The sequence below is a fragment of the Marmota monax genome, unplaced genomic scaffold, assembly GCF_021218885.2.
Source record: "Marmota monax isolate L192 unplaced genomic scaffold, Marmota_monax_Labrador192_F-V1.1 WCK01_AAM20220418_F8-fsc00205, whole genome shotgun sequence".
Lineage (NCBI taxonomy): Eukaryota > Metazoa > Chordata > Mammalia > Rodentia > Sciuridae > Marmota > Marmota monax.
In genome coordinates this window covers 2,047,794-2,069,716 of record NW_026692417.1, presented here as the reverse complement: position 1 = coordinate 2,069,716, position 21,923 = coordinate 2,047,794, and the positions used below count along the sequence as shown (strand labels likewise).

Sequence of the window (21,923 nt, the reverse complement as noted above, 5' to 3'; positions counted from 1 at the left end):
GCGCCTCCTGGGAAATTGCCTTCTCACCTCTCCTGGGCCTAAAATAGAGCTGGGGGAGAGGGGAGGTTGTCACAAGCCAGAGACACCTCCCAGGTTCCCATCAGAGGCCCTGGGGAAGCAGAACAACCAGGAAGGACTTCCCTGCCTCCACTCTTGCTCCTCAGGGGCCTGTGGTCCCCCAGGGTGTGTATAAAGATGCTCTGGCCTTGGGAAAGTCAAGGTGAGAGCTCATCAGTTGCTTATCTACCCATGCCATGCCATACCACACCTCAGGCACACAGGCATTGGGCTCTTGGGACTCCTAACAGAGGTCAGGGATGCCAGCCTCTAGTTCTGGAACCCATCTTACCCAGGAGCTCAGTAACTGGGTTGAGGGTGCAGCTGGAAAGGTGGGTTGGGCGGTCAAGTTTAAGACAACCTATTCTGACCAGAGGGGAGGTGGTAGTCTGCAAAAGCATCTTCTACTCCTTAAAGATTTGGACAACCACAAGAGGGGCAGAAATGGGGCATGCTAACAGCATGGGAACACCTGGGTGGTTTATATTTTATTTAGGGGGAAGTTCCCTATGCCAAAGATTTAAGAGCCCAGAGAGGAAAGCCAGCTTTTCCTGGTGGTTGTGATGGCAGCAATCCCTGATACCCTCCTAGAGGCAGGGGAGTCTTTGACCAGAAGAAGTAGCCTGCCAAGTGGGAAGGGGTCCCAACCGCAGGTGTGGGAGGACTGCAGTGACCTGCTCTGCTGCAGATGGACAAGAAATCCGGAAGGCATGAGCAGGGCGTTCGCCAAAACAACAACAAAACCTCTGTCCATCTCTCCACCTTCCGGGCTCCCGCAGCCTTAGGTCAGCTGGGACACTCGGGCTGAGGCCAGGGCAGTCTTGCTGAGCATCCGGGGCTGGAATGGCAGGTGTGCAACACCAGTGGGTGAAACCGGGTCCGGCCGCCACGCCCCGGCATCAGGTGCCCAGACTGGCTGTCTTTGGCCATCGAGTCAGAGACCCGGGGGCCCCCTCTGCACCCTGCCTCCTTCCCCCTACGAATCTATGGGTCCTCACGGATCCTCAGGCAACGGGTGGCCGAGGAAGGGACCGAAGGAGAGGGAGTGCACTCCGGCCGTGCACCTGCCGAGGGGGCAGAGGAGGTGTCGGAAGCGACCCCCGGGGCGGCGCCTCTTTTGTCCTCCCGTCGCGGCGGCCGGGCCAGCGGGCTGGGGGGCGGGGGTGGGGGGCGGGCCCTGGGCTCACGTGCTCGCCGCGCCGCTCTTAACCCGGCCCCGCCGCCCCGCCGGGATGGCCGCGGCCGGAGCGCGCTGAGCCGGCGCCTCCCTGCCGCCCCCGCCCTGCGGACCCCCGCCGCCCGCTCGCGCCCCCGCCCGCCGGCCGCCGGCGCCTCCCGCCCCCGGCCCGCCTCCTGCTCTCCGCCGCGCCGCTGGCAGCCGCAGCCCCCGGACCCGGAGGATTATGAGCGAACCATGAGGCGGCTGCGGCGCCGGGCGATCGCGGCTCTGCTGCTGCTGCTGCCGCTGCTCCCCGCGCCCGGTAAGTGACCCCCGCCTTGCCGGGTACCCCCGTCCGGCCCCCGCCCCGGGCTTTGCGGCGGTTTCTGCTGCAGCCACATTTTCCTGCAGTGCCCCGGGTGACAGCCGATCCAGAGCGCGGGAGGGTGGGGGAACCGGAGAAGAGGCAAGGTGCGTCCACCCACCTGTCCCGATCTGGCCGGCCTCACCGCGGCCATTCCCCTGCCGCTGGCCGGCCGACTCTGCAGGTCTCTGCAGGTTTGGGGGGGCAGTCGTGACGGTTGGGCAGGACGAAGCTCCTGGTCCCCTCCCCTTGGGGTTCTTCCCCTGCAGGGTAGCCAGATCCTCCCACCCGATTAAGATCCAAGGCTCCAAGGGCCACGCCAGATTGGGGGCTGGGGTGTGCCCACCCGCTTCCCAAGTCTCCTGCCCCGTGGAGGGCATCTGCCTGCAGCTATGGCCTTGTCTTCTCAGGTCTTGGGGCCCGGGATCCTGTAGGAGCTCTGCGCTGGAGGGGCTCACCCCAGGTGGGTATTGTAGAAGCCCCCGAGGTCACAGAGCCCAGCCGTCTGGTAGGGGAGAGCTCCGGGGGAGAGGTCCGAAAGCAGCAGCTGGATACCAGGGTCCGCCAGGAGCCACCTGGGGGCCCGGTGAGTGGGGCTGGTGGTGAGGGAAGGGGGCTGAAGCAGGCCTCAGAACCCAAGGGAAGCAACTGGGTAGCCAAGGGTTGGGCACCACCTCAGCAGCTGGCTGGGGCAGCTTCCCCTTCTGTACAATGGGCTGTGGGAAGCCCTGGGCCTGCCCATTCTGGTCCCTTCCATCATTGTGGAGACCCCCTGCTGTCAGCCCTCAGGGACACTGGCTCACCCAGGCCTCAGTTCTGTCATGGGTCAGCCTTCCACTAGCACCCCCTCCCTGCCCCATCTAGTGGTTCTGCTTAAAATGGGGCTTGGGCAGAGCAGTGCGGGCCAGGGAGAAGCTGCCCAGTGCCCAACCAGGGACTCTGACTTCCAGGTGCGCTAAAGCCACCCTCAGCTTTCTTAGACCAACTTTAGTATGTGCTCCTGCCTCAGTTTCCCACTGTGCACAAACTTGATCTGCCTTCCTGTCCTGGCTGAAGGTGGGATCTTGGAAAATGGTTGGAGGATCCAAGCTCACCCACCAACACCAGCTCTACCTGCCCCTGTCCTTTTCAGCTGCCAGGCCCTTCCTGCCTCCCACAGGAAGGTTAGGAATGAAAGAGATTAATTGCAATTAATAATTAATTAATATCATGTGAATAATAATCATCCAGATGGAATATCCATTCAGCGTGCCTCAGTTCTCCAGGACCTTGATGCTGAAAGTTAGCCAGGCCAATGGGGGCCGCAGAGGGCTGGATGATGAAGGCCCAGCAGAAACAGGGGGTGTCAGGAGAGACTCAGGAGGGGCACAACAAAGCTGGGAAGTTTTGGCAGCTGCGAGTGGTGGGAGGTAAATTGGGCTGGGCAGAGGGAGGAAGGAGGGAAACGGAGGCTAACATTACAGACATCTGTCAGACTGGCATCTGGCCCTGCCTAATGTACTTGGTTAAAAGCCCTTAAGGGGGAGGGGGTGTGGGGTGGTGCAGGGGTGGGGAGTACTGTGAAATGTAGTGGAGCAGGAAGGGAACATGCATAATAGATGCACCATCACTCAGGGCAGTGATGGGGACCCGGAGAGGAGGGGGCTGATGGTCCTGAGCTGGTGGCTGAGCCAGGGGGGAGAGACCAGCTTTGGTGGCGCCTGCCCAGGCTCCCTGGGAGCAGGTGGGTGGGCATAAGGATGGTCCTCGCAGCAGGGATGCGGTATCCCAGCTGCAGTTTGGTTCTTAGACTGGCTTTCTGTGAATTGTGCACCCCATGGCTGCCTTGGTAGGGCCTTGGTGACCCTGCCTGACTGTTGGGACTCTGATTGTGCTTTAGGGGATGACAGGTTGGGGAAGGAGTGATGTCACCTTGGGGTCAGGGGGCAGAGATGAGGGGAATCACAGGAGCCTGGTAGGGTTGAAAAGTCAGGGATCCAAGTGGTTTCTTGGGCCTAGTCCTTTTTGGAGAGGAGGCGCCTGTAGCTGTGAAGGAGATCAGGGAGGTGCAGTGGGACTGGATGGGTGGGGTGTCTCTTTGAGTGTTGTTCTGCTGGGTGAGTGGGTGGCCTGTGTGCATGTGTGGCGTATATGTTAGTGACCAAATCTGAATACACCTAAGGGGTGCCTGGGGGCAGGGGTGGGAGCAGAGAGTCCTGTGGGTCTGTGGGCAGTAGTCATCTGCAGTAGGGGTCTCTCTGGGACTGAGACTTCTCTCGTAGCCTCCTCAGGGGACTTAGGGCCCTGCCTCAGTTTCCTTTGAACTTCTCTGGGCCAGGCATTCTGCTGAGCTTTGTGAGCACATCATTTAAGTCTTGCAACTCTGGGAGGCAGGTAACATCTGTCTGCTCCGTTTTGCAGATGAACAAACTCAGGCTCAGAGAGGTTAAGTAACTTACCCCAAATCAATCAGATCTTAATTAGTGGAGCTGGGAGTAATTTTCTCCAAGACCAGGGCTCCTACACTGCACTGTTCTGCCTCCAGGGCTCTCTGGATTTGGGTCAAGGGGCACTTCCCCAACTGAACCCAGAGCAAGAAGGATGGGGCACTTCTGGGGCTGATGGTGGGGTCAGGGCAGCCTTGACCACCCTGGTCCAGCAGGAAGCTCTCTACACCCGCACTGCTTGGTTTCTGTCCCAAGTTATCTCCCTGGTGAGGACTTCCAATTGAGCAGTTGAGCAGGCATTGAGGTCTCCGGCCACGTGGGCAGCCTGGGGCACGTGTTGCCTCGCAGGGCTGGGGCGGGGAACCTTGGGCACTGACCTGCCTGGGTGTTGGGCTGATCTGCTCACCTTTCCGAGCCTCATCTGGATGAAGATATCATAAATCTCAGCAGCCGCTCTTACCTCCAGGAGGTGGCTATGGGAAAGGGCTTGGTTGCTGGGGATCCTTGGCTTGGTGGGGGTGGGCATGGGGCTAGCACAGGGGAAAGGGAAGGTGACCAGGAAAGAATTAGATGATAGAGAGATATCATAATTTACCAGTCCATTAGGGCAGGCACACATGTGCCTTTACACATATGAGTCTATTTAATCCTCATCCCAACTTCAGGAGATGGGACCATGATTTCCATTTCACAGATGAGGAAAACAGGCAAAGAGAGAGGAAGTAACTCTCCCAAGTCACATCAGTAGCTGAGTCAACATTGATATCCAGCCAGGTGCAGTGACCCATGCCTATAATCCCAGGGACTTTGCAGGCCCAGGCAAGAGGATGGTAAGTTCAAGGCAAGCCTGGGCAACTTAGTGAGACCCTGTTAAGATAAAAAATATAAAGGGTGCCGGGCTTGGTGGTGCACACCTGTAATCCCAGCAACTCACAAAGCCGAGGCATGAGGATGGCAAGTTGAAGACCAGCTTCAGCAAATTAGCAAGACCTTAAAAACCTAGCCATAAACTCTCAAAATAAAAACATTAAAAAAAAAAAGAGCTGGGGATTTGGCTACATGGTTAAGTGACCCTAGGTTCAATCCCCCGGGACCAAGAAGTAAATAAATAGTGTTGGAGATGTAGTTCAGTGGTAGAGCACCCCTGGGTTTGATCCCTAGTATGAAAGAGAGAAAGGGAAAGAAATCCAGAGTGGCACACTTAGCTGGTGGACTGCCCACCTCACTCAGGGTTGTATAGAAGAGGGACATGAGGGACCCCTTGCTTTCTCTTTGCCCTCAAACCCTCAACTTCTGTCCAGTATGTAAGTAGGTTGGGCCTGTGACCCAGAGAAGTGAGGGGCTTCTGAAAGAGCAGAAATGTCTGGTCACAAGCAGCCCACAGCTAAGGGTAAGGCAGGAGGATAAGAGGCCCACAGGATACAGTCAGACTGGTTGTTGACTGTGCAAGTCACCCAAGCAAGGGATAAAAGAGCTGAATGAAATCCATGGGCTCAAGAGGCTGCGTGTGTCCTGAGGGTCACCTTTCTTTGATTCACAAGAAGCTGCTATGTGGGTTAGGCCTGGCCATGGGGAACCCAGAATCCTTGGGAAGCAAGGAGAGGCAGGATGGAGGGACGCGAACAGGGTCTGGAGTGAAGGGGTCCCAGGCCCAGGAGACAGTGCTCATGTGAGCCAGCAGGGAGAGGGGGCCTCCTCCCTGAGCTGGGCCTTTGTGAGCTGCCCATAGCAGCATTTACTGGAAATGCTGCCCCAGAAGCCCTGCGCAGAGAGCCTCTTGCTTCCCTGCTGCATAGAGGTGGGGGCGACTGAGGGAGGCTCAACCTCCAGCCCTGGGAAGATGGGTGTCAGAGGCAGCAGCCCAGAATGATCACCCAGTGCTGTCACCAGCTCGAGCCAAGGCTAGCTGTGGTCTGTGGCCAGAGTTGCAGATCTAACCTGGGGTGGGGGAATGAGAGGTTCCTGGGAGGCGCATGGTGGTTAAAAGCCATGGCCAGGACCCGTGGACCCAGCTTGTTCCTAAGGGCCACGTGCTGAGCCCCATAGGAGGGAGGGTCCGCAGACTGTGGTCTGAAAGGCTGTTGGCTGTGGCTTTGGGGCGAGCGAACTTCAGTGCAGATCCTGCTCCAACGTGTCTTCCTATGTTCTGAGAAGCCCCTTCCTCCTCCATAAAACGGGTATGATGACAGTCCCACTCCTTGGGCTGCTGCAAGAGCTAGAGATGATGTGTGTCAGGTGTCCAGCCTGGGATCCAGACAGAGCCACCACGTTCCCCATTCCCAGCACCCCTGAGTGGGGCACCCGAATGCTGGCCTGAGGGATGGGCGTGAGGAACAGGAGTCAGTCGGGGCTTTGGGGGTTACCCGCCAGGCGCCAGGTGGGGCTCCAGGAGGCACAGGGCAGGCCGGGCGCCTCAAGTCCTCCCCGGCCAGACTCCAGCCTGTGGGCTTGGCCTCTCCCAAGCACCCTCCTGGCTGCCTAGAGGAACCCAGCTGCCCAGCACCTTCCCCCAGAGGGACTGATGACCTTGTGAGGAGGTGACTCTGTCTTCAAAAATTTAGGTCAAATCTCATCATCAGAAATTTGTCCAACTGTTTGTTCTCAGTGTCTGGGAATCCCCTGGTCCTGTTGATAAATACAGCATTAGCACCTCGCTGGGGACCCTGCAGCGAGTCAGTTGGGGGGTGAAAAGAGGGGTCTTCCAGCCAGGACACGCCCCTGTGGGGAGCCCCCTGCCTCCCTAGCTCCTCCCCCATGTGCAGCCACCCAGCCCAGGAGGTGGTGGTGTCTCCAAGCCCAGCTGGCTGGAGAGGATTCCGGAAAGAAGCCCGCAGGTGAGAGACACCTCACAGATAAATCAGTCACCCAGATCTAGAGCCTGTCCCTGCCTAAGGGGGTCTTTTATCCAGGTACTCAAAGCCCCGTTCAGCTGGACTGTTTTCTACATCCTTTCTCATTTATTATCACGCATCTTTATGATAACAGCACACTGAGCAGGGCTTCCTCTTCCTCCTCCTGACAGTCCCATCTTACCAATGGGGAAACTGAGGCCGAGGATTAAGCACTCACCTAGAACTCCTGCTGCTTTCACTCTATTAAATACTGAGCCCCTTGCTCCAGGGGATTAAAGGTGGCCCTCGTGAAATGGTGAATCAGTCATTAAAACAAAACAAAAACACGCCAAGAATGAGTGTGGCTAGGCATGGCGGTATGAACCTGTAATCCCAGTATTCGGGAGGCTAAGGCTAAGATGGATCACTTGAGCCCAGGAGTTCAAGGGCAGCCTGGGCAACATAGTAAGATTCTGAAGAAAAAAGAGTGTGTGTGTATATATACGCTGTTTGCTTAAAGGACCAGAGGGCAAGGGGGTAGCCAAGGTTGTGGGCACCAACCGTGCAGATGAGGGTGGGATGGGAGGGCTGTGGGGAAGTAGAGGTGCCGTTGGGGGTTCCTGGGCCGGTGCATGAAGGGCAGAGCCTGCAGGTCATAGGAAGCAGGGGTCTGCATGTTCAGATTTTCTAGGGTACTTAGGAACCCTAAAGATCTTTGGTCTCCTCTTTCTCAAGAACAGGATCCTGCAGGTCTGGGCCTGAGACCAGCATCTGTGTTTGTGATTATTCAGGGGGGATGCCAGCAGAATCTTTGCCTCCTTCTCTCTGCACCCTGAACATGGTCGTGCCCCACACAGAGCTCAGAGAGAATGAGGTATGGTCCCCCTGAAGCAGGTGTCTGGGAAAGTGAGGGACGAGGAACAGGGAAAGCTCAGGTGGAGAGGTGGATCGTCATCCTGCCAGCTGCAACGGCAGAGGCAACCTCCAGCTCAAGGGTGAGACTTGGCCCGACAGCTGGCTCCCCAGCCTTGACCCTGAGCCTGTCACCTCCAAGTGACCCTCGCTAAGCCTCGGTCCAGCATTTGTAAAATGAGGTCCAGACGGCCTGGGTGGGTCGAGATCAAATGAGGTGGAGCACGTGACTGCGCCGGTGGCCAGGGCAGCAAGAGGCAAGTGCAGGATGCAGAGTTGGCCCTGCCATGCAGAGCTGGTTACTGGGGGTGGCGGTGGCTGGATGACTGGTGTGACCTCAAGACTGGAAAGTCCACCAGGGCCTGGGAGGCGATGGAATGAGGCCAGGGGCAGGTCAGGGGCATGAGACAGGCGTAGGCCAGGAGAACAGTTGGACTTTGATAGAACATTGGCCTGAAAAACTTGGCTGGGAGCTCTGGGGACTCTGGTGTCTGAGACCCAGAGGTCCTGGGACTGAGGGGGCCCTGCCTGATCTAGCTCTTTCTTCAGACAGCATTCAGAGCTGTGTCCTCCGAGCATGCGTGGATGTCTGCTCCTGTCCTCTCTCTTCCACCACCTTTTGGGAGCTCCCAAATCTGCCTCTGTCAGGACCAGCCTCAGGGCATGTGCTGTCCTGCCTTCTCTGGCCTGAGCCCCGTATCTTGCTGGGGAACGGGGATCTGCTCCCACAGTTCAGCCTCACAGCCTATAGAGGTGGGACCAGAAAGGACTCTGCAGTCTCTGGCACTGCACCCCCATCTGTCTTGGGCATGCCCTAGATCGGGCCAGCCTGGCCTCCACAGACAGAGAGGGACAGTGAGGTCAGCCTGCTGACCTCCCAAGTAGGGAAGGTTCTAAAAGTGCCAGACTCCTCCAGGCCCAGGACGACCTCCCACAACAACATCAACCTCTCAGTCTCAAAAGTGGCCTTCATCTTCATCATTTTTAGCGCGAAAATCTGAAATTCAGAGAAGTTGCTAGGTCCCTGATGCACATCCTGAGACAGAGAATCAGGGCAAGGTGACGTGGGGCAAGCTGCTTCTCTGGGCTGGCGTAGGGGCTTGTCCATGGGGGACCGACAGAACAAGCAGGATCCGTCCAAGGGGAGGCAGAGATGGTCCAGGAAGGGCTGGGGAGGGGCAGGGATAGAGCCAGTCCTGGTTCGGAGGGAGGGAGGGGAGAGCGAGCGAGGAGGCCCTGGGCAGGGGCGGGGAGAAAAGCAGTCACTCCTTGTCCTTGACTTTCTATTTCGAGTCTGATCGATGTTCTAGGGGCTTAGAATGGGACTTGGAGCCTTGGTCAGCTGGGATGGGAAGAGTCAGTGTCCTTGGGGCTCAAAGATCTGCTACCCAGGCTCGGGCACTCCGCCCCACCTTGCTGTCTCTCCCAGGGTCTCTCATGGACCCCAGGCCAACTTCCATCTTATTTCACCTTTGGGGTGGGAAGGCCCTGGAAACGGATTCCCTAGGTTTGACTCTCAGCTCCACCACTTCTCAGATGTGTGACCTTGGGCCAGTTTATCAGCCTGTCTGTGCCTCAATTTCCCTGTTTGTCAGGTGGGAATGACAGTAGCAGCTATCCTATAGGGTTGTTGTGAAGATCGAATATGATAATGCTCATCAAAGACAGACCCGTGCCTGGTGCCTAAGAAGTGCTCAGTGAGGATTAGTCATGGTCAGGTGGTTGAGCAGCTAGACCAGGCAGCAGGCTATGGAATTTCATGACATCGATGTCAGGCTCCCGTTTTTTCCTGCAACCTGCTCCCCTACCATGAGAGCCAGGCAGGAAACAAAAGCTTCCCATCCTCAGGGCAGAGTGCTGTGACCCTCACCTTGGTATCTGGAGCTCAGTTTTCTTAAATGGACAGGCAGAAAGGAGGCTCCAACTCCTGAACCCTCCAGCCTTCCTTCTGCCTCCAGATCTTTCCTAAGACCTGAGGCCGTATACTCCAGTTGAGGAGGAGGCGGGAGCCCCCAGAGGTATCCCTAGGGTGACTGTGACTCAGGGCCCAAGAAAGCTGACACTCCCTCAGCCTGGGCTCTCCTGCCCTTCTTCTCTTGGAGTGACTCTCCCTCCAGGATCTGAAGTCTCCATCCCCTCCTGGCAACCGGTGCCCAGGCCTGGGAGGGCAGCCATCTTGCTCAGGCCTGTTACGTTGCCATGACAACCTGGAACCTCCCAGCCCCACTGCATAGGCCCCTCTGAAAAATTTATCAGGAAAACTTCCGTGTTTAAAAATTAACCATGGAATTGAAATATTAAAGATGAGCTGCTTTGGGCAAGGCAGAGGGCAATGGATTTGGGAGTAGAGGAGCCAAGTCCTTACCTCCTCAGAGGATGGCACCTGCCTGTTGCCCAACATCTGGGGCACCGTGATCAGCTCCTGCCCACTCCGCCCATATCTGCACAGTCCACGGCTTCCTGTGTGGACTGGGGCTGGGCAGGAAGCAAAGGGCCTGCTTCCCTTTTCCTGGACAGGACTCTTCTCCCTTTCTCTGTTACTTCTGGGGACCTTTCCTTTACTCCACCTGAGGTTGGGGTGGTCCTACCAGCAGCGGGGAGCACCTGGATGAGGCCATGAGCAGGCTGAGGGACTCCCCCCGCTGGCCCAGCTGCTCCAGGAACCTGGTCCCAGGAGTTCAACCCAGAGGCAGGGGGTGGGGCCGGCCATGCCCAGGGGTGAGCACCCTGCCCTGCCCCCCAGGAAAGGAACCTTGTGCAAAGCATCTTCTGAAAGAGGGGTCCCCTCAGATGTTGGGGCCAGCACCCTCCCTAGGGCTCCTTCCATCCAGGGGCCTCAGACTGATTCCCCTTTGCCCTTTCCCACCTCAGCCTGTCCATCTGGCCCAGGTGAGTTTCGTCATCCCAGCCTTCAACTCAAACTTCACCTTGGACCTGGAGCTGAACCAGTGAGTGTGGCCTTGAGCCCAGGAGGAAGGGCAGCGGGAGGGTGGGCAGCAGGTGCCTGGGCGTGGCTGCTGGTGCCAGGTGGAGGGTGGGTGCGGGGATCCTGGAGCTGGGGGCAGGCCCCAAGCCTGACCAGGCCTCACCAACAACCCTCTCCTTCCTTCTGCCACTCTGTCTGCTGTTTCAGTCACCTCCTCTCCTCGAAATACGTAGAGCGCCACTTCAGCAGGGAGGGGATAACCCAGCACAGTACTGTGAGTGCCTTCGGAAGGGAACAGGGAGGTGGGATAGGGCTGCTGTTTCTGTGGACAAAGGTATAGGGACAGGGCTTGCAGTGGAGCTCAGAGGTTAAGTGCTTGCCTGGCATGCATGAGGCCCTGGGTTCAATCCCCAGCACTGGGGGAACAAAAGATAGAGGGACAGGTGGCTGGTGGAAGGGAGGTCAGGGAGATACTCAGGAGGGCCTGACTCCTGGAGATCTTCTATCTCTCCTCACCTTGGAAGCCCTGAGAATCGCCATTTGGGTAGGCAGGTCGCACAGTGTGGGACCTGAAGCCCCCTGCCCAGCCCCGGGAGTCCGCCTCCAAGCCAGCTCCTGCCTTGTGGGGGGCATACAGGGGCCCTCACTGTGCCCTGCTGGCTGTCTCCCTAGGATCTCCTGGGAGGAGGCAGTGGAGGAAGTGCCCCTTCTTGCCCTGGGATTCCCGGCTGCCTGCCACACCAGGGTCCCAGCCCTGGAGGCCCTGGAGCCTGAACAAAGATGAATGAGTATCTATAAATAGCCTGCCCCCTCCCAGCCTGTTCAGTAACTGGAGCACAAGTAATTCTGCAGGAAGCAGAGTTGGGGGAGGAGGGTGCTGCTGGTCCCCTGACCCATGAGCCTGGCCAGGAGGACCCATGCTGCTTACAGTTCCTCAGCCACAGACCACATGTCCAGGTGTGTGCCAAAGAGGCAATGTTCAAGTGAGATGGCGTGGGTTAGGGTGAGTCCATAGCAGTCATCCGATTAAATGAGATAATACATGGTAAGTGCTTAGAAGAGGGCCTGACACACAGCAGGTGCTATATAATTGTTAGCTATTATTCTCAAAGAAGTCTGTGACCAACAAATGGCTAAGAACCCCTGCCATGGTCCAACTTCCTCATTTTATAGGAGAAGTAAACTTGGCACAGAGAGGGTTAGGAAACAGCCAATGAGGAGCAGCAGCAGCATAGAACCACACTCCAGAGGCCCAGGTATACCTGGGACTCCAGTCACCTGCACACAGGGCAGCTTTCTGTGCTCCCCCACCATCCTCCTGCCTCCGTGCCAGGGTGGGTTGCCTTATGCTTACTGTTCTGCTGCTCCCCAGGGGGCTGGAGACCACTGCTACTACCAGGGGAAGCTCCGGGACAGCCCGCACTCCTTTGCCGCCATCTCCACCTGCCGGGGGCTGCAGTGAGTATCGGCAGGGCTGGGTGGCAGGGAGAGCCTCCTGCCCAGTCTGGGACGGTGGGGATCTGTGCCTCTCTCTCCACAGTGGGGTCTTCTCTGATGGGAACTTGACTTACATTGTGGAGCCCCAAGAGATGGCTGGGCCTTGGGGAGCCCCCCAGGTAAGCCCTCACCACCCCCTCTGATGGCCATGCTGTGACCGTCCCAACAGCTGTCTCTGCCTCCTCCTCCCCCTCCCTCAGTAACCTCAGACTCACTGCCCTCCTCAGTGATCCCAGCTCTGGTTCCCTCGCCCTATGCCCCCAGCTCCAATGTCCCCTCTGTCCCCTGAGTGACCTCCAATTGGGCTCCAGTGTCCTTTGCCCCATGTCTCTCAGGGCACCCCCAGGTCTTGACCCCGGAATCTGAGCATCTGGGAGATCAGATCCGACATGGGAGCTCTGGCCAGTTCTGGGTCACCCTAGGTTGGCATGGAGAGAAGGGCTGGAGCTACCCCCTCAACTGGGCCCAGAGCAGACCTGGTTGGCTCCCCAAGAACTAATCCCCCCTCATTGCAGGGACCCCTTCCCCACCTCATTTACCGGACCCCTCTCCTCCCAGCCCCCCTCGGATGCAGGGAACCAGGTAAGGGAGGGAAGGTTGGGCTGGGGTGGGGGTGGGCCGTGCCCCCCTCACCTGCCCCTCCCCACAGGCTGCCTGTTTGCTGACCCCGCCCATTCTGCTCCTCCAAACCGGCCGAGGCTGAGAAGGAAAAGGCAGGTACGGGGCCCGCTCAGACCTCGGGCTTCAGAGACATCAGGCTGTGGTCCAAGGCAGGAACTCCCACCTATGGCCAGGGAGCCATCTCTGGGAAGAGCCCCCCAACTCCTCCCTAACACTGATGTCTACACAGGTCCCCATCTCAGGCAAGCAAAGGCTGCTGGCCCTCTGTGCCCATTCCCAGGCTGGGGAGGGATGGGATACGCTACAGTGGAGGCTGGCACTGTCCCCCGCTGCAGTCCAGACCACCCCACATACACCGAGTCTTCCATGGCTTGGCCATGAGGCCAAACATGGAGGGACTGATTCCAAGTGCCCACCCACCCCCCAGGTCCGCAGGGGCCACCCCACTGTACACAGTGAGACCAAGTACGTGGAGCTGATTGTAATCAATGACCACCAGCTGGTAAGTTCCCAGACTTGGGGGGTGACACCAGGAGGAAGGGCCAGGAAGAAGCCTCCCTCCCTCCCCCTCTTCTCTTTTGCAGTTTGAGCAGATGCGACAGTCTGTGGTCCTCACCAGCAACTTTGCCAAGTCCGTGGTGAACCTGGCAGATGTGGTGAGCAGCCCTTCCTCCATCTTCTCCACACTCTTCCACACATCCAGGGGTCACTTTCAGCCTCTGACCCCCTCTTCCTGGAGGGACATCCCTGTCCCCCCACAACCACTCCCACCGTCCAACCCTCCTCATCTTCTTCCCTCTGGTACCAGATATACAAGGAGCAGCTCAACACCCGCATTGTGCTGGTTGCCATGGAAACATGGGCAGATGGGGACAAGATCCAGGTGCAGGATGACCTCCTGGAAACCCTGGCCCGGCTCATGGTCTACCGGCGGGAGGGTTTGCCTGAGCCCAGTGATGCCACCCACCTCTTCTCGTGAGTCCCTTGACCCATGCACCTGACCTGGGCTCCTTCTGTGGTGCTTAGGGTTCTTAACACCTGCCTGTGCAGGTGCTCTCCTCAGAGCCTGGGGAGTCTGAGGGCCAAGCTCACCTTGCACTTGACACCTGCCCCAGCCACATGCAACTGGCTGGGCATCCCCTGCATCTTAGGCTGGGTCCCATTGCCTTAGCCCTGGGGTGGGGGGTCTTCATATACCCTTACCTCCCCACAGTCCCCTCTTTCCCCTTCAGACTGTCCCATTATCCCTTCCTCAGAGACCCAGTACCCTGATGGAGTGGGGGGGATCTAATTACAGGGCCTTGCAACTAGAGATGATCTAATAGGAATCTCTTACTTGACTTTCAGGCAAATGAGGCCCAAGGTGGGGGGGCTTGCCTGCTTCCCTAAGGAAGGACTCTAGTGTCAGGGTCCCCTGCCCCCACCTCCTAACACCCCAGGGAGTCACATAGGGAAGGCAGGAGATCACCCTGACAACTCTTTCCTTCCAGGGGCAGGACCTTCCAGAGCACCAGCAGTGGTGCAGCCTACGTGGGGGGCATCTGCTCCCTGTCCAGGGGTGGGGGTGTCAACGAGGTGAGTAGGGAAGGCCTGGCTGGGGTGGGGCTGAGGGAGAGGGGATACCAAGCACAAGATGCCTGTTGGGAGGATGGAGACATCTTTGTGCTCCATCTTCCCCACCTCTAGTATGGCAACATGGGGGCCATGGCAGTGACCCTGGCCCAGACGCTGGGGCAGAACCTGGGCATGATGTGGAACAAACACAGGAGCTCAGCAGGTATCAACCCTTAGAGAACACCAAGTGATCCCACAGCCAGCCTCGACCCACACCCAGCAACTCTAGAAGTAAAGAGGGTGTAAGTGGGAGGGAGTGGTCCTCCACCCTCCCTCATATCCTCCTGGCTCACCTCTCAGGGGACTGCAAGTGTCCAGACATCTGGCTGGGCTGCATCATGGAGGATACTGGGTGAGTTCTTGGGCACGAACTGGGGAGAGGGTCTTGAGGGGAATCCCAGAGAAGGCACTGGATTAATCTGCGCCCCAAAAGCCCAGCTCATGGGACCACACGGGATTCCAAGAAGCCCAGTTCTCTTCGAACACTACTCAGAAGGCCCAGATTCCCCTGCTGGGACACGAAACTTGGCCAGACTGTAGTGCACGCGTTCGCCACTGGGCGCCGCCCGAGCGTCGTGTGGAGGCGCGGTCCCTTCTGAGCGCTCGGAATCCTGAGATTCCGCAGAGCTGGCGGGAGCTACGTCCTCCGCTCATTCCTTGATGGGCAGGCGGGAGGATTGTAGTGCATTCAGCCGCCTTTCGATGGTGACCGAGACACTGGTGTGCCCGCTCCCCAGAGTTAACAAGGGGCGAGAGGGCGGGCTGGGGGGGGATCATCCATCCCCTCACCATCGCCCAGGTTCTACCTGCCCCGCAAGTTCTCGCGCTGCAGCATCGATGAGTACAACCAGTTTCTGCAGGAGGGCGGCGGGAGCTGCCTCTTCAACAAGCCCCTCAAGGTACCAGCCCCGGGGCGGGGAACAGGGGAGGCGGGCTTGGGCAAGGTCCCAGCCAGACTCCCGACACCCCCTCCCGGTCCAGCTTCTGGACCCCCCCGAGTGCGGAAACGGCTTCGTGGAGGCGGGGGAGGAATGTGACTGCGGCTCGGTGCAGGTGAGCGGCCTATGCGTGCGCCAGATGGGACCGGGGAGGCGGAGGTGGGCGCGGGGGAGGGTCGGAGTGGGGAGAATTAGGACTTGCCCGCTTCCCTCCGCTACTCTTGGCGACCCTCAGGAATGCAGCCGAGCGGGTGGCAACTGCTGCAAGAAGTGCACTCTGACTCACGATGCTATGTGCAGCGACGGGCTCTGCTGTCGCCGCTGCAAGGTGAGGAAGAGCGATCGGGCGGGGCCGGGACCACGGAGGGACCGTGGGACGACTTCAGATAAGAGGCGGCAGGGGCTGGGGATGTGGTTCAGGGTGTAGTTCAGTGGTACAGCGCTCTTGCCTGGTAAGCATGAGGTTCTGGGTTCGATCTCGTGCGTGCGCGTGTACACACACACACACACACACACACACACACGGGAGGCGGAGCTGTTAAGGGCGGAGCACATATATGGGCGGGACCTGGCTCGAAAGAAGCACCAATGAGCGATTGGGGCGGGGCGTTCGGCCACCTTGGACTGTTGAAAGCCTGGCTCTGAGGGGTGGGATGGGGGTGAGGGGTGAGCAGCCCCTAAATGGGGGGGACAGGGAAATGAGAACCCGTGGGGAAGAGGGTGTTGTCCCGGAGAGGACGGCGCCAAGGTATCTATAGCCCCGAAATGCATCCCTTCCTTAGTACGAGCCGCGAGGTGTCTCCTGCCGAGAGGCGGTGAACGAATGCGACATCGCGGAGACCTGCACTGGAGACTCAAGCCAGGTCCGCCCGGCCAAGTCGTCCTACGGAGCCCCGGGCAAGGCAGCCCCTACCCCTATCGGTTTGGTTCTGTGACAGCTCTCTGAGCCCCTGCGCTTCGCAGCTGGCGACACTAGCCGCTCATCATCTCATTTCCTTATCTGAGGAAGGGGTTCTTCATGCCTCCTGGCTTTGTTCCTTCAATCATTAAACCAGCATTTACAGTCTGGCTGGTATTTCCAGCGCCTGGCACAGCACCTAGTGTATGCTAGGGATCAGAGTGGATAATAATATTGGTTAACATCAATTAAGTGGTAATTATGTGCTAGGCATTTTTTTCTCCCTGTCCTCAGAGATGGGTGGATGTAGGAGACTGAGGAAAGCTGGAGAGGCCAAAGGACTTTTGAATCTACATGGTTAAATCCAGAACCAGACACACTCCTTTTGTCCTTAAGGTTCAAGAACCCTGTAACATGAGTCTTATTCCCAGGGGAGGCTTTTTTTTTAAACTGAGGATTGAACCCAGGGCTTTGTGCATGCAAGGCAAGCACTGTACCAGTTGAGCTATATCTTCAGCCCCCAGGCATTTGGCAAGCCTGTATGCCTCCCTGGGGTGTCTGCTCAGTCAGCCCTCTCTCCACAGTGTCCCCCTAACTTGCACAAGCTGGATGGTTACTACTGTGATCATGAGCAGGTATGAGGGGAGGGGGCTCCTTCCATTCATGGCTCAATGCAATCTCTTGTCTCCACCTGATCCCCCAGTATCTCTCTCCATCTCCTGACTCTTGTTTGCTGCTCCTTCAGGGTCGTTGCTATGGAGGTCGCTGCAAAACTCGGGACCGACAGTGCCAGGCCCTTTGGGGCCATGGTGAGTCTGGCTGAGTGTGGAGAGGGGACTCTGAGGGACCCAGAATTGAGACACTCCCAGGATCTCAGAGAGCCAACTGGCCTGGAAATCAAACCACAGTCGGGAGGTATGGGCCTGAGGTCCTGGGGTGGGTGGGGTGACACCTGGCATCATCTTTCCCCAGTGGCTGCTGATCGCTTCTGCTATGAGAAGCTGAATGTGGAGGGGACAGAGCGTGGGAACTGTGGGCGCAAGGGGTCAGGCTGGGTCCAGTGCAATAAGCAGTGAGTAGTCAAGGCACCTACTGAGCCTTGGGGAAGCTCTGGGGAGGGAAGTGATATTCAGGTTCTTCTAGGAGGAGCCCGAAGCCCAGTGGAAAGGGCAGAACAGAGTTCAGTAATTGGGTCTGGAACCAAACTTGGGCTCACTATCTCCACATGCCCCAACAGGGATGTGCTCTGTGGCTTCCTCCTCTGTGTCAACATCTCTGGAGCACCTCGGCTAGGGGACCTAGGGGGAGACATCAGCAGTGTTACCTTCTACCACCAGGGCAAGGAGCTGGACTGCAGGTGTTGGTTGGGACCATGGCTGGGGAAGGGGAGGTGGCAGCTCCGATGGGGCTAGGGGACGGGGATTGAAGCTGGCTGAATCATCTCCCAGGGGAGGCCATGTGCAGCTGGCTGATGGCTCAGACCTGAGCTATGTGGAGGATGGCACGGCCTGTGGGCCCAACATGCTGTGCCTGGACCACCGCTGCCTGCCAGCCTCTGCCTTCAACTTCAGCACCTGCCCAGGCAGTGGGGAGCGCCGGATCTGCTCCCACCACGGGGTGGGTGCCTGGAGGCCAGGGATGGTGGGAGAGGCTTACAAGAGGGGACACAGATCTACTCACCTCTGCTGGCGCCACCTCACCTCTAGGTCTGTAGCAACGAAGGGAAGTGCATCTGTCAGCCTGACTGGACAGGCAAAGACTGCAGCATCCACAACCCCCTGCCCACATCCCCACCCACCGGGGAGACAGAGCGATATAAAGGTGAGGCTCGAGCTGGCCAGGGCGGGTCTGTCTTTCCCATTCTCCATTCCTGTCCCTGCCAACCAAGCCCTGCCCTCCTCCCCAGGTCCCAGCGGTACCAACATCATCATTGGCTCCATCGCCGGGGCTGTCCTGGTTGCAGCCATCGTCCTGGGCGGCACGGGCTGGGGATTTAAGTAAGAGACGCGCGCGCGCGCGCGCGCACACACACACACACATGCACCCTAGACCCCCTGGTGTCTTCAGGGTCAGAACCCAGACTGTTGGAGCTGAGGGACTTCCCTGAGAGGTTTCATAAACCAGAGCTCACACATCACCAGTCCAAGTCAGCCCACAGGGTCTCGTTTCAACATTTGAACAATTGCTCACATTTATAAACCAAGAAATTTCACGTTTAACAATCCCAACTGCCAGGCTCTCTTGAAAAATGTGAAGGTTGGCTGGGAGTGGTGGTACATGTTTGTAAGCCCAGTGACTCTGGAGGCTATGACAGGAGGATCTCAAGTCTGAGGCCAGCCTTGGCAACTTAACAAGACTCTGTCACAAAATTAAAAAACAAAAACAAGGGAGGTGGTGCTAGGATGGAGGTCAGTGGAAGGACACCCTGGGGTTCACTCCCCAGTACTATAATATACATGTTGGGCCCCAGTGTACCTCAGTGTATCTCAGCACAGCTGGGTGGAGGCCTGCAAGGCTCACCTGTGCCAGGTGTGTGTTCCCTTATCCCTAGTCTCCACTGAACCTAAGAGCCCCTTGGTCATCTAAGTGTGGGGCCCTGGAGTTGATCCAAACCCCCCCCCCCCCATATACGAAGGAGGAACCTGAGGCACAGGGTCAAATGGTGAATTAGTGGTAGAGTCAGGAATTGAACCCAGTGCCCATTTTTGGTAGATCTCAGTATTGCGCACTGGCCCTGTCCTTAGTTGTCCAGGTCTTGGCGACCCAGGCCTCTCTCTAGGTCAGGGAGTCTCATAAGGGCTGGGAGGGCTCTCCCTGGAGAGCAGAGGAAGGTCAGATTTCCTTTTCCTGTTTCTCTCTCCCGTCTTGCCTTGGCTCCTGAAGAAACATCCGCAGAGGAAGGTACGACCCGACCCAGCAGGGGGCAGTGTGACGCCGGCCACATCATCCCTCCCGCTGTCCTTGTCTCCTCCATCTCATTTGTGCTCTGGCATTCTGTTGACGGGAGCTGGGGGCCGATTCCCCAGCCCTGCAGGCGGCCTGGGATGAATGCTCTCAGCCTGCCCCACCCCATCCTCTTGCCCCCTAGTCCTCTGGGGCCACGGTCATGTTCTGCTGCCCCTCCTACAGCCTGACCACCTGGCCAGGTGGGCCCTGGAGCTGTGCCCCCTGCAGCCCCAGTTCCCTGGGAAGGGATCCTCCTTTTGCGTCCCATCTGTTTTGTCTTCCATGTCACCGCTGTCTTACCTCCCACCAGACCCCCTCCCGGCTAGCCTGTGACTTGCTGCCTCCAGGGCCCAGCACTGACTCCCCAGCTGGAGGGCTCTCCCTCTGGGCCCTGCCTCATACCCTCCCCTGATGCCCCCTCTCCGTTCCAGGTCCGGAGGGGCCTAAGCGCCACCCCCCTCCCTCCGAGCCTGGCACCCACCGTCTCGGCCCTGAACCACGAGGCTGCCCCCACCCAGCCACAGAGGGAGGCACCGTGCAAATGTCTTCCAGGTCCAACCCTTCAACTCCTGGCTCCACAGGGGTTTGGAGGGGGGGCTGTGGCCCTGCCCTTCGAACCACCAGGGTGGCCCAGGCCTGGAGGGCATTTCCTTCACGGTCCCACCCCACCTCATGTGGCTTTGGCCTTGCACACCAACTCTCCCTGTGAATGTAGCTTCCATCATCACAGTTTGCCACAGCTCAAGTGGGGGGGCCTGGAGTGGTGCCCCAGTGGGGGCAGGCAGCCACCAGCGGACACAGCCTGGGATGGCCCCTCTTCAGAACTAGACAGCTGGTACCAGGGACTCAGCTCTCTAGGACCTAGCGGGAAGGGGCTGACATCTACTTTTTATTTTTAATTGAATCTTAACTAATGAATGTAACCTTGGGGGTGCTGGAGCCAGGGCAGCTATAGGGATATTTTGACATTTACCAGAGGGCCTGGAGGAACTGAGGTACGGTCATCTCAGGGAGACCCTCCCCTGGGATGCTCACACCTGGAATCCTGTCACTGAACTCAGTGGCTGGATGTCCAGCTTGCCCCGCCCCCAACCCCAGCCTTGAGGAGCTCAGAAGTGTGTGTGCTGATCTCAAACCAAAGCTGCCTGTCCCGTGCCCAAGGCTAGGTTGTGGGTACGGTGACCACATGTCCCAGATTGTCTTCAATTCCCAAACAACAATCTGGTTCCTGCCTGGACACATGTATTGTGGGGGCAGGGGACCAGAAAATACAGTCCCTGAAATAAAATGGCACCTTCCCCTTTCGATAAGGGTAATTCTGGGGCTGACTCAGGGTTTAGGTGCCCCCTGACGGGGCCTGGCAGTCCCAGGCCAGGCCATCCTCCCAGGGAGGGCTCTTTAGGTAGGTAGGGCCAGTAGTGTCCCAGTGCCTGGAGGGGTAGTGCCTATGAGGTAAGAGAAGATGAGGAAAGGGCAGGTCTTGGGGACCATCCTAGGTTTCTAGAAAAGTTCTCAAGGCCTCATCAAACCCTTTTCTACTCCCTGATCCCTTCCAGGCCCAACCAGTAAGTTTACAGATGTGCCCCTATCTGTTCTCCTCTGACCCTGATGCGGCCATGCCTGAGAGCCTGACTAAGGCCTGCAGCTCTCCTCAGCCCTCCCACAAACAGGCCTGCCCCCAGCCTGCCCTCATGGCCCTCACTTGAGATGCAGGAGCTCTGGCTCTGTGACCCTAAAAGTGATGAGCAGAGGGCTACCTTATGGATGAAAGCCACAATGGATGGAGTCGCCCCACCCCAGGGTTCACCATCTAGACTCAGAAGGGATTTCTGAACACCCCAGGGTCTCTAAGTTGCCTGCTTGTGTCCCTCTTTCTGGGGCCTCTTTGAAGAGGAATCAAGGAGGAAATGGCTCCCCACTTATCCAAACCACCCTCAGAGGCAAATGAGTCTGGGACCCATTGACAGCCTTTCAGGTGACTGGGTGACATCAGCTACAGTGAGGTCCTCAGTACTGTGCCCCAGCTGGCTCTGACCAAGTGAAGGGGCTGAGCAGGTGGCCCCTTTTTCCAATTCTGCTCCACAACCTGAGGCTGGTCAAGGCCTGGGCTTTGCACTCTTGCCACGATACCTTGAGGCCTCCATTCTCAGGTGGCACATGGGCACACAAGTGGCAATGCATCTGGGCACAAGCATGTGGACCCACATCTCTGCACAAGTGTGAATGCCTCCGCACACATGGGCATGTCTGTGTGCTCACGTGCCCGTGGGGGTGGGGACATGGAGAAGAGACTTCCTGTGACCAGTGGATCCTGGCTCCCAGCTGTCTGCATCCTCCTGTCCCGCCCTGACGGTACAGCCTGGCAGTGCCCAGTGGGGAGTGGGGACTTCTCTGGCCTGGCCTGGACCTGGCTCCCTATGCATTCTGTACATAGGTCATCTGGGGCTTGGGGTGGGGAGGCAGGGCCAGGAATATCAAATCAATTAAAGATCACATCCTGGGGCTTCCACGGAGCTCACACCAACCTGTGTCTCTCCTTTCTGTAAATGGCCTTAATGTGTGACTCAGGCCCTCTCCCTCCTGGGACTTGGCAAGAAGCTTGATTACTGGCGGGGAGCAGGGAGCTGGGGGCAGGAAGGGAGCCCCCAGGAACACAAGGAGAGGAAGGGGCATGACTTCCCATTCTCTCCCATTCCGGGCGAGGAAACAGACACCGGGTGGAGGCCCAGCCCTC

General features: G+C 58.1%; 1 protein-coding gene across 2 annotated transcripts; it reads left to right on the top strand.

The window, feature by feature from the left end:
• Positions 1-1,429: 1,429 nt before the first annotated feature.
• Positions 1,430-19,889, top strand: Adam11 (ADAM metallopeptidase domain 11). Of its 2 annotated transcripts, XM_058578765.1 has the most exons (27): positions 1,430-1,538; positions 1,991-2,166; positions 10,621-10,697; positions 10,883-10,949; positions 12,048-12,133; positions 12,216-12,291; positions 12,688-12,754; positions 12,822-12,889; positions 13,221-13,295; positions 13,378-13,449; positions 13,602-13,768; positions 14,284-14,368; positions 14,480-14,570; positions 14,708-14,759; positions 15,207-15,306; positions 15,389-15,460; positions 15,581-15,673; positions 16,128-16,208; positions 16,828-16,878; positions 16,989-17,052; positions 17,216-17,315; positions 17,481-17,600; positions 17,692-17,860; positions 17,950-18,064; positions 18,150-18,240; positions 19,127-19,144; positions 19,621-19,889. In XM_058578765.1, the coding sequence occupies exons 1-27, from the start codon at positions 1,472-1,474 to the stop codon at positions 19,634-19,636; spliced, it is 2,316 nt and encodes a 771-aa protein (XP_058434748.1). In that variant the 5' UTR covers positions 1,430-1,471; the 3' UTR covers positions 19,637-19,889. The 2 variants fall into 2 exon arrangements, with proteins under 2 accessions (XP_058434748.1, XP_058434747.1); XM_058578764.1 differs by having other exon boundaries at positions 19,127-19,889.
• Positions 19,890-21,923: the final 2,034 nt, after the last annotated feature.

Bases quoted from the DNA above. Each gene is read 5' to 3' on its own strand.
- Adam11 (XM_058578764.1), top strand. From the start codon at position 1,472: ATGAGGCGGCTGCGGCGCCGGGCGATCGCGGCTCTGCTGCTGCTGCTG. The intron at 12,890-13,220 runs GTACGGGGCCCG...CCCACCCCCCAG, and splicing joins GGCTGAGAAGGAAAAGGCAG to GTCCGCAGGGGCCACCCCAC. The intron at 16,879-16,988 runs GTATGAGGGGAG...CTGCTCCTTCAG, and splicing joins ACTACTGTGATCATGAGCAG to GGTCGTTGCTATGGAGGTCG.